The sequence below is a fragment of the Procambarus clarkii genome, chromosome 76, assembly GCF_040958095.1.
Source record: "Procambarus clarkii isolate CNS0578487 chromosome 76, FALCON_Pclarkii_2.0, whole genome shotgun sequence".
In the NCBI taxonomy this organism is placed as follows: Eukaryota; Metazoa; Arthropoda; class Malacostraca; order Decapoda; family Cambaridae; genus Procambarus; species Procambarus clarkii.
The window spans coordinates 3,085,208-3,102,234 of record NC_091225.1 but is presented as its reverse complement, the minus strand read 5'-3'; the positions used below and the strand labels follow the sequence as shown (position 1 = coordinate 3,102,234).

The 17,027-nt window shown below is 39.1% G+C and overlaps 1 protein-coding gene across 1 annotated transcript in view; it reads right to left on the bottom strand.

Annotated features, from left to right (window-relative positions):
* The window catches only part of LOC123771515 (ionotropic receptor 93a-like), a 56,256-nt gene that overhangs the window by 26,546 nt on the left and 12,683 nt on the right, over positions 1-17,027 (bottom strand). Inside the window, exons 3-6 of the mRNA XM_069313615.1 lie at positions 13,790-13,970; positions 13,277-13,513; positions 10,698-10,963; positions 5,945-6,082 (exon numbers count right to left, since the gene is read on the bottom strand). Coding sequence (XP_069169716.1) covers positions 5,945-6,082; positions 10,698-10,963; positions 13,277-13,513; positions 13,790-13,970 — 822 coding nt within the window. The remainder of the gene's footprint in view (positions 1-5,944; positions 6,083-10,697; positions 10,964-13,276; positions 13,514-13,789; positions 13,971-17,027) is intronic.

Below are 17,027 nucleotides of genomic sequence, written 5' to 3'. Positions count from 1 at the left end.
TGAATAAAGTTTTTGACATTTTTACCCTTCTCCTTACCTAACATCATTTGTGCAGCATATTTTTATTTTATGTCTCACCCAGATTTAATTTAAAAATAAAACCAAACTAAATAAATTAGAAATGGGTATGTATAGCTAAGGTACACCCTTACTACTAGGTGAACAGGGGCATTTGGTGATAGTAAATGATCCCATCAGGCAGGGCTCATCACCTTCTCTCATATTTCATGTTCACCAGTGTTTATTTACTTAATAACTACTGGTATAATATCTTGCTATTATAAAACTAATTCTATTATCATCAAACACATATTTACTTCAAGTTTCAAGCAGAGAATGCATATATAACTAACACGAAGGATTACTCTCCACTAGATTCACCAGCTATAATGTTTTGGTCATGTTCCAATATCATAAATCGATCCCAGTGTTATGTAGTAGAGAAAAAATGACTTATATCCAGTTTACGTAAAGCTACGAGTGGTCGAAACCACACTTAAATCCCGGAATGAACTTACGAAGATTTTTCCACTTAGGGTAGCTCTTTGAATACGGACGTAGCCGCCACGAAGGCGCTAGGAAGGAATTCGTTCTTAGCTAAGAGGAAAAACCTTCGTAAGTACCTTCCTGAATCCGGCCCCAGGTCTTGGTTGATGCTGCACGAATGGAACCCCCTTGTCAATATGTGTACTCACCTAGATGTATTTGCAGGGTTGAGCTAGGCATCTAGCCCACCACCTCCCTAACGTTCTTAAGATGAGATATGATGTAATCTTAAGATTACTCATATCTCAGGCTCTTACGATACTTGATTAAGGCTCGTGAGTTCGTACGAGGCTCGTAACACTTTGGCCTGGTTTCCCCTACTGTATCTCTTAATACTTTTTTTTGTTTAAAAAAAAAAAAAAAACTTTTTTGTTAGAAAAATACTTTTTTTGTCACAATATTGGAGTGAATAATATTGGTAGAGAGAGTCCACGTGTACAAAACCATGATTATAATGTGGGTATTATAACATAAACATGCCTACAGACTGCTGTGGTCCTTTAAGGGTCCCAGTCCGGTCCCAGTCCCAGTTAAGGGTCCGTTAAGAGTCCCTGTGGTCCCAGCAAGGATAAGAAATATTGTCGGAACAACCGTGGACATCTTCAAGAGGAAACTAGATTTATTCCTCCAAGGAGTGCCGGACCAACCGGGCTGTGGTGGGTATGTGGGCCTGCGGGCCGCTCCAAGCAATAGCCTAGTGGACCAAACTCTCACAAGTCAAGCCTGGCCTCGGGCCGGGCTTGGGGAGTAGAACAACTCCCAGAACCCCATCAAACAGGTATCAAGCAGGAGGTAGTACATACAATGCCCAAAGCCACTATTATGCAAAGCGTTTCGGGAAGGAAAAACACTAAGACTAAAACTTAATACTAATTGAGATTAAAGTATATATTGTGTTGAGAAAAAATAAGAAAAAATGAAAAAGGGTGGGGGGGGGGGAAACATGGCAGAAAAAAAGCAAAAATACAATTTGGTCAACAAACAGCATTGTTTAAAATAGTAGACATGGGTTGACATTTTGGGGGTGAGGTAGGTTAAATGAGTTAATTAGGTAGTACTTAGTTTTTATCTTAAACTGGTTGGGAGAGGTGCAGTCTTTAACATAATTGGGAAGGTCATTCCACATTCGAGGTCCCTTGATTTTAAAGCATTTCTAGTTTGATTAAGTCGTACTCTTGGAATATCAAATAGGTATTTGTTTCTGGTGTGGTGCTCATGGGATCTGTTACAACCTTCTAGGAAGCTTTTAAGGTCAGGTCATTGTAAGGTCTTTTTGTAAGGTTATTGACATTACAGTTCAGCATTTTATATATATAAAATACACATGAGAGGATGTGCAGTGACTTAATATCTTACATAATCAGATATTTGAGTAAGGGTACTGAGTGATGTCTGGGGCCAGAGTTAGATATTGTCCTAATAGCAGCTTTGTGTTGAGTAATTAGAGGACGTAAATGATTATGGGTAGTAGAACCCCAAGCACACATACCATAGTTGAGATAAGGTTAGATGAGAGAGTAATAGAGTGTCACCAGGGCAGGGCGAGGTACATAATATCTGATCTTAGAAAGATTGAAACTGATCTTAGAACAGTTTTGAAACTTTTTTTTATATATTTAGAATGTTTCCCTGGAAATTCAGCTTGTGGTCAATGAGAACGCCAAGGTATTTGCCATCTACTTTGTTACAAATTTGGGTATTGTTAATCCTGAGATTTATTTGAATTGAGGACTTATTGCTAAATAAAATATAGAAAGTTTTGTCAATATTGAGGGTGAGTTTGTTGGCAGTTAGCCAGTGATGAACTTTATTTAACTCAGTATTCACTGTAACATTTAGAGCAAGGGGGTCAGGACTGGAGTAAATGAATGTCGTGTCGTCAGCAAATCGAATTGGTTTGAGATGTTGGGACGCATTTGGAAGGTCATTAATGTAGATGAGAAAGAGGAGAGGGCCAAGTATGCTGCCCTGGGGAACACCAATGTTGATGGGTAGGGTGGGAGAAATTGAATTATTCACAGAAACATATTGAAGCCTGTCAGTAAGACTTAAGGTACTGCAGGGAGTGACCTCTGACTCCATAATGTTGTAATTTAAGAAGAAGGTTTTGGTGGTTGACAGTGTCAAAAGCCTTACGCAGGTCCACAAATAACCCAACAGGGAACTCATTTTTATCAAGTGCTGCATGTATCAAGCTAATCATTCTAATAAGTGCATCGTTAGTGTTTTTTGGGGGTCTGAAGCCATATTGACAAGAGCTAAGTATATTGAGTTTGGCTAGATAAGAGTAAAGCTGCTTGTAGATTAGTTTTTCAAACATTTTTTACAAGTTTGGCAGAATTTATATAGGTCTGAAGTTGTTAACATCAGTGGGATCACCACATTTATGGACAGGGGTTACTCTCGCTTTTTTTTTAGAATATCTGGAAAAGTTTGGAGTTCAAGTGACTTGTTGAAGAGCAATGCAATGGCAGGAGCTAAAAATCTGGAGACTATTTTGTAAATAAGAGTTGGTATCTCCTCAAGGGCACTAGACTTGGTTTTAAGGGAAAGGATTATGTAAGTAACATCAGTGGAATTAGTAGGCATTAGGTACAGAGACTGTGGATAGTTACCTGTAAGATAGTCCTGAATATTAGTACTGGAAGATGGAATATCATTTGCAAAGGATGATCCAATGGAAGAGAAGAACCTATTGAACTCAAAAGCAATGTCAGAGGCTGAAAGCAGACCATCACTATTTGACAGGAGTATTGGTTTATTATTTAAAATCTTCTTTGATCCCAATATTTGTGAAATTGTGCTCCATGTTTTCTTAATGTTGCCCTTTGTGTGGGTAAATTTATCTTCGTAGTATTTAATTTTGGCTCTCCTAATTATTTTAGATAGCAATGATGAGTAATTCTATGGAAATTCTTTGGAGACGATTCCTAACCTATACTTCTTCTCAGTTGGCAAAGAGTATACAAAATAGCATAAAGTTCAACAGTAAAGATGCTAGTCTCTGGTGGCAGGCGACACATATACGTGTGGTCAGGAAAAACAATAGAGTAACCTACACCGTCTGCAGACTTAGACCCATTGCTGAAGATGGAAATGGAGCGGGAGTGTGAAGAAAAGGGTTCAAGTTAAGGGCGTTTCAGAACTGTAGGAGGGGTAAAAGTTTTAGTCACATGGGTCAAAATTTTACAAAACTTAGGAAGGGGCACCCCTCCACGGGGGCAAGGATGGAACGACACAAGGAGAAATATTGGTAACACGAACTGAGAGAGAATCTTGTAAGGAAGACAATCGTACAGAAAGAGGTAATTGGTGAAGGGGAACGGGGACCACAGGAGGGGTAAAGATCAAAGTACAACATAAGCGAGAATGAGGGAGTTGTAAGGACCGTGCAAGGTAGCAAAGACAGTAGCGATCACGGCGTTCCTGTAAAGACAAGACGCCGGTTTCAACATACAGGCTTAGGGTAGGAGTTGAACGAAAGGCACCAGAGCTGAGGCGCAACACAGTATTGTGCAGAGTATCCAGATGGCGAAGAGTTATTAGGAGAAGCAGATGAGTAAGCAAGGCAACCATAATCGAGTTTAGACAGTACGAGAGAGGAATGTAAAGAGAGGAGCAAGCGTCTCTTCGCTCCCCAAGAAGTATGGGCCAAGGCCTTAAGTAAATTAAGGGCCTTAGAGCATTCAACTCGAAGGTAGGAGATATGGGGTGACAAAGACAACGAGTGTCAAAGATTGACCCCAAAAGCTTAGCAGAATCTTTGCTCACAAGGGGATGACCATAAAGCGGTAAATGGGGACGAAAAACGCCCTGCTTCCGAGTAAAAGTCATAGCACAAGTTTTAGTTGTAGAGAACTTAAAGCCATATTTGGTAGCCCAAGATGACACGGCATCAATAGCAAGTTGAAGCCGCCGCTGAAAAATAGGCGAGTCATCACCTCGACAGCAGAGGGTAAGATCGTTGACATAGAGAGCGGAGAAGATGTCAGAAGGAACGGAGGAAAAAAGACATTAAGGGCAACCAGAAAATGAGTAGTGCTCAGAACACTACCTTAGGCCACACCTTCGTATTGCCGAAAAGAGGCAAAGAGAGCGGCACCAAGCCTCACTCTAAAGGAATGACTAGAGAGGAAGCTTCGGAGGAAGAGAGGGAGATTACCACGATGGCCAAAAGAAAAGAGTTGGGACAGAATTTGATATCTCCAGGTGGTGTCGTATGCCTTTTCCAGGTAAAAAATGGACAGCAACAACGAAGGTCTTCACAGCAAAATCAGTACGAATATAGACCTCCAAGTTCACCAGGACATCAGTCGTGCTGCAGTACTTGCAAAAACCAAATTGAGAGGGGAAGAGGTGTAGATGGTGTTCTAAGAACCACATCAGACGAACTTTGACCATACGTTCAAAGAGTTGAAGACGCAACTCGTGTGGGCAATTGGGTGGAAGTCTTTAGGGGATGTCCCTAGATGTCTTCATTCCCCCGGAGAACGCACCTGCGCCTGCCCGGTGAGGAATAGCGAGAAACAGAGCAGAGGGCAGTGTCCAATACAGTGTCACGAGAAAGGAGGAGGACTCGAGGGAGAGGCAGAGCGGAAAGGTCGGAAAAAGTAGCATGGAGGGTGAATAGATTCCAGTCATCCTTGGCAAACTGCCAAAAAACTTTACTGTAGTAAAGTAAGCTTGAGTTTAAATGGGATGCGAGCAGCCAGTTTATAATTCTGATAAAGCTAGTACAGCTATTGAATGATATTTATTTTCTCTGTATTAAATGACATTTTTATATACTGTGTGTCACCTCCTTTCTGTTGTTTTATTTACTGATGATGACCAACACATACTGAATTTGAATATTGACAGCTGAGATACACTGCCGGATATACGTGTGTGAAGGAAGAAGCATGGCTAGAGGAATTGTAGCACATATCACTTGAGAAATTGGATTCTTAATGTAAAATGTTTGCTGATGATGCAGAACTAATGAAAGGGATTAGAACAGAAAGTGACTATGAAATCCTGGGAAGTGAAATTGACACTCTACAGAATGGTCCAAAAATTCGCTATTGTACGGAACCAATGGCAAAGTTATGAGAAGAGGAACTGACGTAAAATCACCCGGACAGAATGAAGAAGAGTCAGACTCCTTCATTATAAAAAGTAATGAGGTCTTTGAGTAGACAGATCCCAAAATATAAGAACTGAGGGAGGTCGAGGCTAATTCCATACTCAGTTTCTAGAGATTAGATAACCAACAGCAGAAAAGTCGTGGCCCAAGGACTGATACTCGACCTAGTAAACACAATTAGGTAAACACACATATTGCTTAAAAATGACAGTGATATCATAACACACTAAATTCACTGGACATTACATTTGAATAACAAAAATGTTCACCTACTTCTTCTCAACAACTTGTTGCAATCCGTATTCAGCAGACGGGACTATCTCCATGAGGCGAGACAGAGCCTGGAACACCTCGGAATCCGATTGTTTGAAGAACTGTCGAAAAGACTCTCCAAAAGACGGCATCGTTACCCTGAGGAAGAGGGCACCAGTTGCAGCACTCGATGGTGAAAGCTCATACAGAAACTCATTTTATTAGAATATGTGTACTGAACTTTATATTATATCTCTGTAGAGGGTTACATTACATGGAGCTGTGTGTTGATGTAAGATATGAATATATGAATATGTTGTAGATGTAGTATATTAAATATATATATATATATATATATATATATATATATATATATATATATATATATATATATATATATATATATATATAGAGGCTCATAGAGGCTCATGTTACAACAGATATATATATATATATATATATATATATATCTGTTGTAACATGAGCCTCTATGAGCCTCTATATATATATATATATATATATATATATATATATATATATATATATATATATATATATATATATATAGAGGCTCATAGAGGCTCATGTTACAACAGATATATATATATATATATATATATATATATATCTGTTGTAACATGAGCCTCTATGAGCCTCTATATATATATATATATATATATATATATATATATATATATATATATATATATATATATATATATATATAGAGGCTCATAGAGGCTCATGTTACAACAGATATATATATATATATATATATATATATATATATATATATATATATATATCTGTTGTAACATGAGCCTCTATATATATATATATATATATATATATATATATATATATATATATATATATATATATATATATATATATATATATATATATATATATATATATATATATATGTCGTACCTAGTAGCCAGAACGCACTTCTCAGCCTACTATGCAAGGCCCGGCCCAAGGTCGGTTTTTTCGACTACCTAACCTAACTTTTTCGGCTAGGGTTGGTTAGGTTCGGTCATATATCTACGTTAATTTTAACTCCAATAAAAAAAATGCCCTCATACATAATGAAATGGGTAGCTTCATCATTTCATAAGAAAAAAATTAGAGAAAATATATTAATTCAGAAAAACTTGGCTTATTAGGCAAATCGGGCCTTGCATAGTAGGCAGAGAAGTGCATTCTGGCTACTAGGTACGACATATATATATATATATATATATATATATATATATATATATATATAATGTATATATATATATATATATATATATATATATAATGTCGTACCTAGTAGCCAGAATGCACTTCTCTGCCTACTATGCAAGGCCCGATTTGCCTAATAAGCCAAGTTTTTCTGAATTAATATATTTTCTCTAATTTTTTTCTTATGAAATGATGAAGCTACCCATTTCATTATGTATGAGGGCATTTTTTTTATTGGAGTTAAAATTAACGTAGATATATGACCGAACCTAACCAACCCTAGCCGAAAAAGTTAGGTTAGGTAGTCGAAAAAACCGACCTTGGGCCGGGCCTTGCATAGTAGGCTGAGAAGTGCGTTCTGGCTACTAGGTACGACATATATATATATATATATATATATATATATATATATATATATATATATATATATATATATATATATATATATATATATATATATATATATATAGAGGCTCATGTTACAACAGATATATATATATATATATATATATATATATATATATATATATATATATATATATATATATCTGTTGTAACATGAGCCTCTATGAGCCTCTATATATATATATATATATATATATATATATATATATATATATATATATATATATATATATATATATATATATATATATATAGAGGCTCATAGAGGCTCATGTTACAACAGATATATATATATATATATATATATATATATATATATATATATATATATATATATATATATATATATATATATATATATATATATATATATATATATCTGTTGTAACATGAGCCTCTATGTAGAAACATCACTCACATGAGGACCCTAACTTTATAGAAGTTAGGGAAGGAGATGGGGAAGGTGGAAGGAGAGGGGAAAAAGTGGAGAGGGGAGGATAAGAGGAAATGTGAGAGAAACCAAATTTCAAATTGGTAAGCATAGCGTTAGAGCTTTCAACTCTCTCGGGTCCGAAGGCATATTAGAAAGCGATCTATTGATTGATGAAGATCAAACCACCCAAGACGTGGCACGGGCATGAATGGCCTGTAAGTGGTAGATCTTATTTTTTGGAGTGAATACATACTGTGTGCTGAGGTCGCATTTATATCGTCAGGCTGCTATCGCGGGGGAGGATACTGGTTGACAGTATTTATGAGGGTGTCCAGCTACTGGACAACTTTTTGACCAGAAGAGTGGCTGTGTTGATGGCTTCAGGGTGGTTACTGCAAGATTTAGGAACTCTTAAAGCTTTTCTAAGGTCGTTGGTTGTTTGACATTCCAGGAGATAGTTAAGTAGTGACTTCTGTCATTGTTTGGCAGAAGATGCATTCACTCTGTCTGGGGTTTACCAATTTTCCCAGTTGCATCTGTAACCTAGACGTAGTCTTTATAACCGAACTGCAATTTCCCATTGGATTCGTTTTGGGGTATTTAACCTTTCCAACTTGGTGGCGTGAAGATACCATACTGCAGAGGGTGAACCTTCTGCTACTCTGTGGTGTAGATGGGCTTTGTTGAGGTGTGCGAGTTCTTTGGTGATGGTGTTTTTTATGTACTCTAGGCTGGGTTGGAATGTTTTATGTATCCAATTTAGCAGTTTCACCGGCTTTCTCATTTATGGGATTCCAACATGGAATAGAATTTATGTTCAGGGATAGGATTTATGATCAGTTCAGGGTTATGTTGAGTGTTGACCAAACCACACATTAGAAGATGAAGAGACGACGACGTTTCGGTCCGTCCTGGACCATTATCAAGTCGATTGTGATCTTGATAAACTTGACAATCGACTTGAAAATGGTCCTGGACGGACCGAAACGTCGTCGTCTTTTCATCTTCTTGTGTGTGGTTTGGTCAACATTCTTCAGCCCCGTTATTGTGACTCATCATCTACTTATGTTGAGTCTTTTGCCTTTAGCTACTGCTCCTACATAGAAAATGGTGGTAATTATTTCCACATTGTCTTTCCACTGCTTTTTTCGAAATATTTGAAGTGCAGCTTTTCAGTCTCTGTGTATGATTGCGTTTTGAGTGTTTTGTGCAATCACACATTCGAATACCCATTGTATGGCAAACCATTGGGAGAACCAGTATCATCAGTTTGGGTTGATGATACAGGTTTTCCCAGCCTCCAATATTCCTGTTCGCTATCCGTGCAAAGAGCAGCGCCAGCACACTCGTATTCTGTGTCCACCGATCCTGTCTGTAAAGATGTGGGTGGCTCCTGCTACTGCAATGCTGCCCGTTTGCTTTTCTATGATGCGCCATAGGATTGTTGGATCATTGGCAGCCTTTTTCATCTTAAGACCTATTACTATTCTGAAGGCAGGCTCCTCTCACGGTGGGGAACATGTGTAACTTAGTTATGGGTGATCACCTCCTCTGTCAAGAATCATGTTTTTTAATTGTAGTCTGTTTAGGACTTTTCCCGCTCTGGCAGCCCAAGAGTTTCCGTTGTTTTGACCAAGTCCAACCACCAAAGCCTGTCATACTGGGACTGGATCAGGGGAAACAATTATCTTGCTGATAATCGTAGCTGTTCTTTGAGATATTCTTTCTTGAAGATTCCAGTTCCGTTTCCAGTCTGAGAGTTTCTAGCCTGGTCCACATAGGGGGGATTCCAGGGCAGCTCTCATAGCATTGTTTTGGGCTGCGAAGGCGAGGCAAGACACAATTATTTATGACTAGTCCTGGGAACTGGTAGGGGTAGAGGGAGGGGGTGGAGAGAGAGAGAGAGAGAGAGAGAGAGAGAGAGAGAGAGAGAGAGAGAGAGAGAGAGAGAGAGAGAGAGAGAGAGAGAGAGAGAGAGAGAGAGACAGACAGACAGACAGACAGACACAGAGACAGAGATAGAGAGACAGAGATGCAGAGAGAGAATGTGGAAAATTTTCTACCAACATTATAGCATAACATGTCTTAGTGGTCTATGAAAGCACATGGGACAGGCCTAGCTATTCATAGGACAAGCCAAGGTCTCTTGAGACAGAGTGTCTAATCAGCATATTATGACCATTTTGTGAACCACCATCCCAGAAAGGTCTCTCTCCATAAATGAATTCATTTCAGGATATGTAATTACATCTAACACCTATAAGCGTATCATTGTAATATGTCAAAAAAATGCATATACTCAAGAAATACTCGTCTAGCCATATACATTTGGCTAACAATAGTATAAATTGGATCATTAAAACAGGCAGGGCAATGATGCCCGGTTTGAGTGGATCACATCAATGTCAAGATGCTGGTTATGACAATGGTAAACATACTCCTCCACCATGAAGATATACTCCATGATGTTCAAGGTGCTTAATTGCTGCCGTTTAACAACCGTGGATCTGATTGGTGGTGTCAACTGCACATACAATGTGTACTAACACATTGAGAGAGAGAGAGAGAGAGAGAGAGAGAGAGAGAGAGAGAGAGAGAGAGAGAGAGAGAGAGAGAGAGACAGAGAGAGAGAGAGAGACGAGTAACTAAGTTATCGATGTTATCCATATGATGCTAAGGAGAAGAACATAACATAATAAATATTACTTGTGAACAGCTTTGACCAGCTGCTGGAGGGTCTCAGGTCTGGGTGGGTACTTGGGCATGGTGAGGGCGGCGGTGAGGTTGCCCCTGTAGACGGTGCCCACCACGAAGGAAAACACCAGCCACGTCACCAGCAGCACCCGACTCGAACTACTGCCAGGAAGGTGCTTGTTGGTGCCCTGGCCGAGCAGTGCCCCAACAGCTATCTCGGCCGCGTCTGCCATAGATATTCCCCCGCTGTGCTCCTCTCCGTGTTTAGGTCGACCGATCTATAAGTACGAACATATTGTGTGTTCTTAAAATATAGCACTGATTGTTAAATGCTCCAGATTTTTTATTTTACATTTTTCTTATTAAGTTTACGTAGTAAGGTGAAGTGGTCATTGACATCGAACTAGTTCAGTAAAGGACAATTCTCATCTGTATTGTGTGCATGCGTGCGTGCATGTATATGTATTTATGTCTATTTATCTATCTTTTCTATCTACATCTATATTGTTGGAAAGTTCCAACACTGATACATGCCTATTGTATCATAATACATCACTATTGCACATTAAGCATAGTATCTATTAACCCTATTAACTGTAGTACTAATATAAATAAATATTTTTCTATCTATGCGTCATTTACTAAAATTCTCACCATATCGCGAGGTAGTATTGCGTCAGATAATATCCAGCAAGACAGTTATTGTCAACATGTTAGAGAATTGAATAATATTCTCAACTTTTATCAGTATTCTTTATAAGAATTAATATCTGATAATATATCAACTAGTGATTCAATAACCACGAGTTACTAACTAAAATATCACTATATAACATGTTTATCTGTTATATCCAAACATCATGGAGGAAGTAGAAATTCTCTCCATTTCTCGTTTAATAAGAACACTGTTCATAATTATCATCATCTAGCGAGCATATAAAAAATATTTAATTCCCTACAATTGCGACCCTAATCTCATTAACGTATTGCAGAGAGTAATTACAAGGAAAAGAATTTTTCGTCTCTACTAAAATATGTTGCGAATGCGTCTGAGAGAGGTTGAGGGAGAGGGAGGCGTGGCAACGCCACCAGCAGTACAACACGAGCAACGCTTCTGGCAAGAGTGTCGGACGGGAGACAACGTGGCGTCCACTAGACCAGGGAGAGGCGAAGTTTCCAACAATTCTACGACAGCCCCTTGCTATTAATCGGCCTGGGAGTGTGCAACTACTTCATTAGCAATCTAAGGATTGCATCAGTGGACAACCAGCAGGTTAAGTGTTCTAGTATTGTTATAGGAGCTCACTATAATTTTTACTGTAAGCTTGTCCATCGTTACGCCGTAATACTTCCCCAAACACCAAGTACGTCTGCAAGGAATTTGCTTTTCCCTTCCATTCAATAGTAATGACACATTCTACTTTGTGTAGACAAATTTTACATTCCATTGGGTTTTCAGCGTGTGTCGGAGTTGCCGTGATCTCAACATTTCCCACGCTACGCTAATGGATCACGTGTTCTAGCAAGTTCCAGATGGCGCCATCTCGACACCGCATCTCCGTTCACTGTCACAGCTAAGCAGCTGAACCAGTTTTAATTTAGTTCTTATTTACTAATGAACGGTGAAACCTAATAATAATTTGAGAATATATTTCATTTACGTGATTTAGGAAATCAAGTATAATTTGATAGCCTCATGTACTTTAGATGAGAATAATTTTCTTGTTTAATCATTATCCAATATATTCTTGCTACTAACCAATTTATCAAATGATTATTTTATTTATATCTTAATAAGAGTTACTAATTTTATTCGAGCAAGAACCAGCCTCGATGAAGTGTACTGGGAGTACTTTACTTCTGGTATTAACCTCCCATTTTGTGAAGGAGGGAACGTTTACCCTTTGAATAGTCATTTAATATACAGTCCATTAATGTTCAAGTAATAACTCTTAATAGTTACATTATCCACAGGCACTGGTATTTCAGTCCTTTTTCTATTGTTCATTTATCTGTTTCCCTTTTCAGTAAAAATAGGGTGGTCCTTCGATTAATTTAAATCAGTTAATTATATATCAATATATTGAGAGTAAGCTTTCTTTCCCGACATATATACATATACATATACATGCACATATACAAATCTCACTAAGAACTCTATTGACCTGACCAGGATTTTAACCCCTGCCGCCTAGGATTAACTCTTGGTGTACAAGTACCATAATCACTAGACCAATGATCGCCTATAAGGATTAGTTAGTCCTGGAGCTTATTAACTAAGCTCTATGACTAACAAACCCCAGACAACACTCATGGTGAAATTCATATACAGTTTTTCAGAAAAGTCTGGCGCATGCACGGGCCGCACTGAGCATGCAATTGTGACACAAAGGCGCACATTTGTGTCACAATTGTATGTTTAGTGAGTATGACACAAAAGGCAGCTTTCTTTGTCATTTGTCATAAACACAAAAAATTAATAATTCCCACATATGGGCCTTAAGCCCAACCCCCCCAAACCAAACAAGACAATAACCCACATCTACCCTCAACAGAAATAGAGGAACCACCAGAGAATAGCCCACACGTACCAAGAACAGAAGGACGGGAACCAGAACCAGGGAGGCGATGACTGATGCCCAGACAGTGTCCGTCAGAGGAGAGTAAAGAGACTGCCAGTTAGATATGAGCGATGGTGTTGCCAGTGTGAAATCAATAGAATCATGTTCGTAACTAAATGTGTAATCATACAGCAGTTGGCGCTGTGGCATCTGTACGTGGTTGATAGAAGCCATGAAGGAGGTCCTCTCCGACACTAGGCCTGTCACCTGGACAAGAGGTTTTCACAACAATAAATTAATAATTTTGCTTATTTTTTTTTAATATTTACAGATGTTTAAAATATTTAATTTCATAAATTATTTAATTTAGAGATTTTAAGTAGTTTAGCACCATGCAATTCGAGAGAGTAAAAGCTGAAGCAAATGTTGGAAAAACTGCTGTGAAATGAAAATATGAAACTATTATTTCAAATTTCATGTTGTCTGCGTGTCAATTTTGTAACATAGGAGACAATACTAAGTACAACATAAAAGTAAACGGACCTGGTCCCAGGTGGTCACAGGAAGGACATTAAAGGTAAAGTTGAGGGCCTCAGCTATGGTCATGAGCATCTGGGCGTCGCTGCCAGAGTACCTGGTCACACCCCCAGAGCCTTGGTCCTTCGCCTCGCTCCAGAATGGTTTATATGGCAGAGCTGTCACGTTGACTGTGGCTCCGTAAAAACTAAAAAAAATTCTTAATTATAATTTTTGTTATAAATTCTGTAAGGTAATGTTATTTTTTAAGCACAAAAGGTGAATAGTGCAAATTAATTAATTGTTCATTACAAATAACATTCCTAAAGAAGCTAACAGTTGCACTGTTTACGGTCTGATTGATTCAAATTAAAGCGATAACGGTTCATGACAGTTCATTAGGAAGCAAAGTTAGAGCACCAACAGTTACAGAGATTTCAAGTAAGTAATTATCAATAGACAGCGCCAAAAAAAATTAATGGCTTTCCAAATTTAGGCAAACTTTTTAGGTCAAAGGAAAATAGTTTTCTTTAATCAAATAGTAAACATGTGGAACAGTTTATAAAATGATATACAAGTCAGTGCACTACGGTGAATACATTTATACAAAGAACTGACACTTCTCTTCAAATCTATGCCTTAAATTGTTTGTACCAAAATAAGCTTCCCATAAATAAACAGCCTAATTCAGATTTAATGGACAGCGGCTCTTTGAATTTCATGCACTACCACGAGACATTGCAACTTGACTATATTATAAGTTGTAGAAGGTGAAGGTTTTTTGCGTGTATCGAAGTTGTCATCTTACTGTACCATTGCAACGAACAGTAACTAATAATCTAGTAAATATTGCCTTTTTACCCAATCTGTCCTCTCGAACAGTACACCGCATTTTAATGTCAATATCCGGCATGGATAAATATGGGGTAGTATAAATAAATCATAGCTGCTTACAAACATTCACGTTTTCTATATATGGTCGAAAGGCAATTCTAGATTAGGTTCGAGTGTTTTACCACACCATGTTCTGTTCGTTATGGTAAGTTGAGAGTACTGACTTTTTCACCACCTACATAAAATTTCTCAAAAGCAGGTCAATTATCACATTCTCCAAAAAATACAGATTAAAAGGCATGTATTTAGCAGGCCATCCTCAAATAATAATAGTACTTAATGCAACTATTTGGTTAAATGTACAAAAATGGACTATGGTCCTAAACAAGTTCACAATTGTATTATTGAACTAGCCCAAAACTGCATGTTAAGAAAACACAAAAAATTAAAGAACCCAACCAAATTCAAGTAATCCTGGGGGTAATATACGTTGTATTAGGCCTAATACGTGGCTTAGGAACGTTTAGAATTTTGTTGGTGGTGCCCTCTCCAAAATGAATAATATAAAACGTAGACATTGTTGACTGCAGCAACGAACATCATTGTTCATTGTTGGACTGATGACGAGAACTGACCCTCCTCAGTAGTGATGTGAGGGTGACTTACCTTCCTCAGTAGTGATGTGAGGGTGACTTACCTTCCTCAGTAGTGATGTGAGGGTGACTTACCCTCCTCAGTAGTGGTGTGAGGGTGACTTACCTTCCTCAGTAGTGATGTGAGGGTGACTTACCTTCCTCAGTAGTGATGTGAGGGTGACTTACCCTCCTCAGTAGTGATGTGAGGGTGACTTACCCTCCTCAGTAGTGATGTGAGGGTGACTTACCTTCCTCAGTAGTGGTGTGAGGGTGACTTACCTTCCTCAGTAGTGATGTGAGGGTGACTTACTGTTACGGCCCTCTCGGGACGCAACGGGGTCCTTACTCTGATGTTGTTAGAGGAAGATATATGTATCCGTTCCCAAGCCAGTATTGGCTATCAAGGGATGAGATCCGTGACGCAAGTAACTTAAAGGGAGTAGGGAAAGAAAGCTAAGAACTTAATATTATAATTAGTACCATCACCATTTAAATATATAAAATAAAAGAGTGCACAAGGGGGAGGGGTATTAACACTTGACAAGGGGATTAATCCTCAATCGATGTCCTCTGCTGAAGACGCTGGTGCCATAACTCTCGGTGCTTTCTTCGTGGCCTCACTACGTGTCCTCTAAGAATGCCGAGCCTACCCGGGCCACAGGTCAGCCAAAACACAGGTCCACTGGGGGCACCGTCGTGGAGGCCGTCAACCACACGTCCAGCTGGTCTGCTGGCAGGTACTGAGCCACCAAGGCTGGTACGGCCACTCCACGAACGATATAAGGGGTACGCCCTAGACAGGAGTCTCGTGTGATATCACAAATCACCCTCCTGTCCTCAATACCCCAGTGGATGATCGTCTCCAACAGTCGGTCCCGGGTAAATCCTTTCACTGCCACTCCACTGGCAGGCTAACACACCACAGTGTTCTTCCGGGAGGACGACGTCACAACAGCTGCAGCAAACTTCACAGTATGGAGACTGGCTGCCTCGGGTAGACTGACTCAACCTTCAACACAGTGGTCCCAGGTCGACTCTGTAAACAGACACGTCATCAATAACTGGGACACTAAACCACCTCACTTACGGGTTCGGGCGCAAACACCTGACGTATCCAGTCCATAGATGGCGCTGTCGTCGGAGCACCACCTCACCAGAGGTCAGGAGCGGCTGTGTTGTGAGCTGCACAGGACTGGAAACTGGCCCTTGTGGCCGATATTCGCCGTCCTCATCCGGTGTCGTCGTTCGTTTGGCGGGGGTTTCGGGAGCTGACCCACAGATGGCGTAGTTGTTTCGGCTCCTTGCTCGGACGCTGGATCCGGGTTCGTAACACTTACCTTCCTCAGTAGTGATGTGAGGGTGACTTGCCTTCCTCACTAGTGATGTGAGGGTGACTTACCCTCCTCAGCAGTGATGTGACCGTGACTTTCCTATCATTTTCGCATGTTCGATCAAATAGTTGATATAAGTACCGTCATTTTTGGATATGGCTGTTATTTAATTTATCATCCATTTCTTTGTCATAATCTGTTACTTCTCTTATTTAATTTTAATGGCGTATTTCTTGCCCTAACTGTTGTTTAGAATGTGTGAATGAGCCTTTTTAATTACTCATCTTGTAGCATTGATAAAATGTTTAAAGTATATACATTAAAGTTTTTTCACAGCCAATGATATATCACTGAGCCTTTAAGAAATCCATGAGTTTCCTTGCCTTGGCCTCCTCCTTTAGTGCCACAAGGTACCTAAAGAAAATAGCCCCCTATCAGTGATAGTCCACTTTAGCCCTCAAAGCA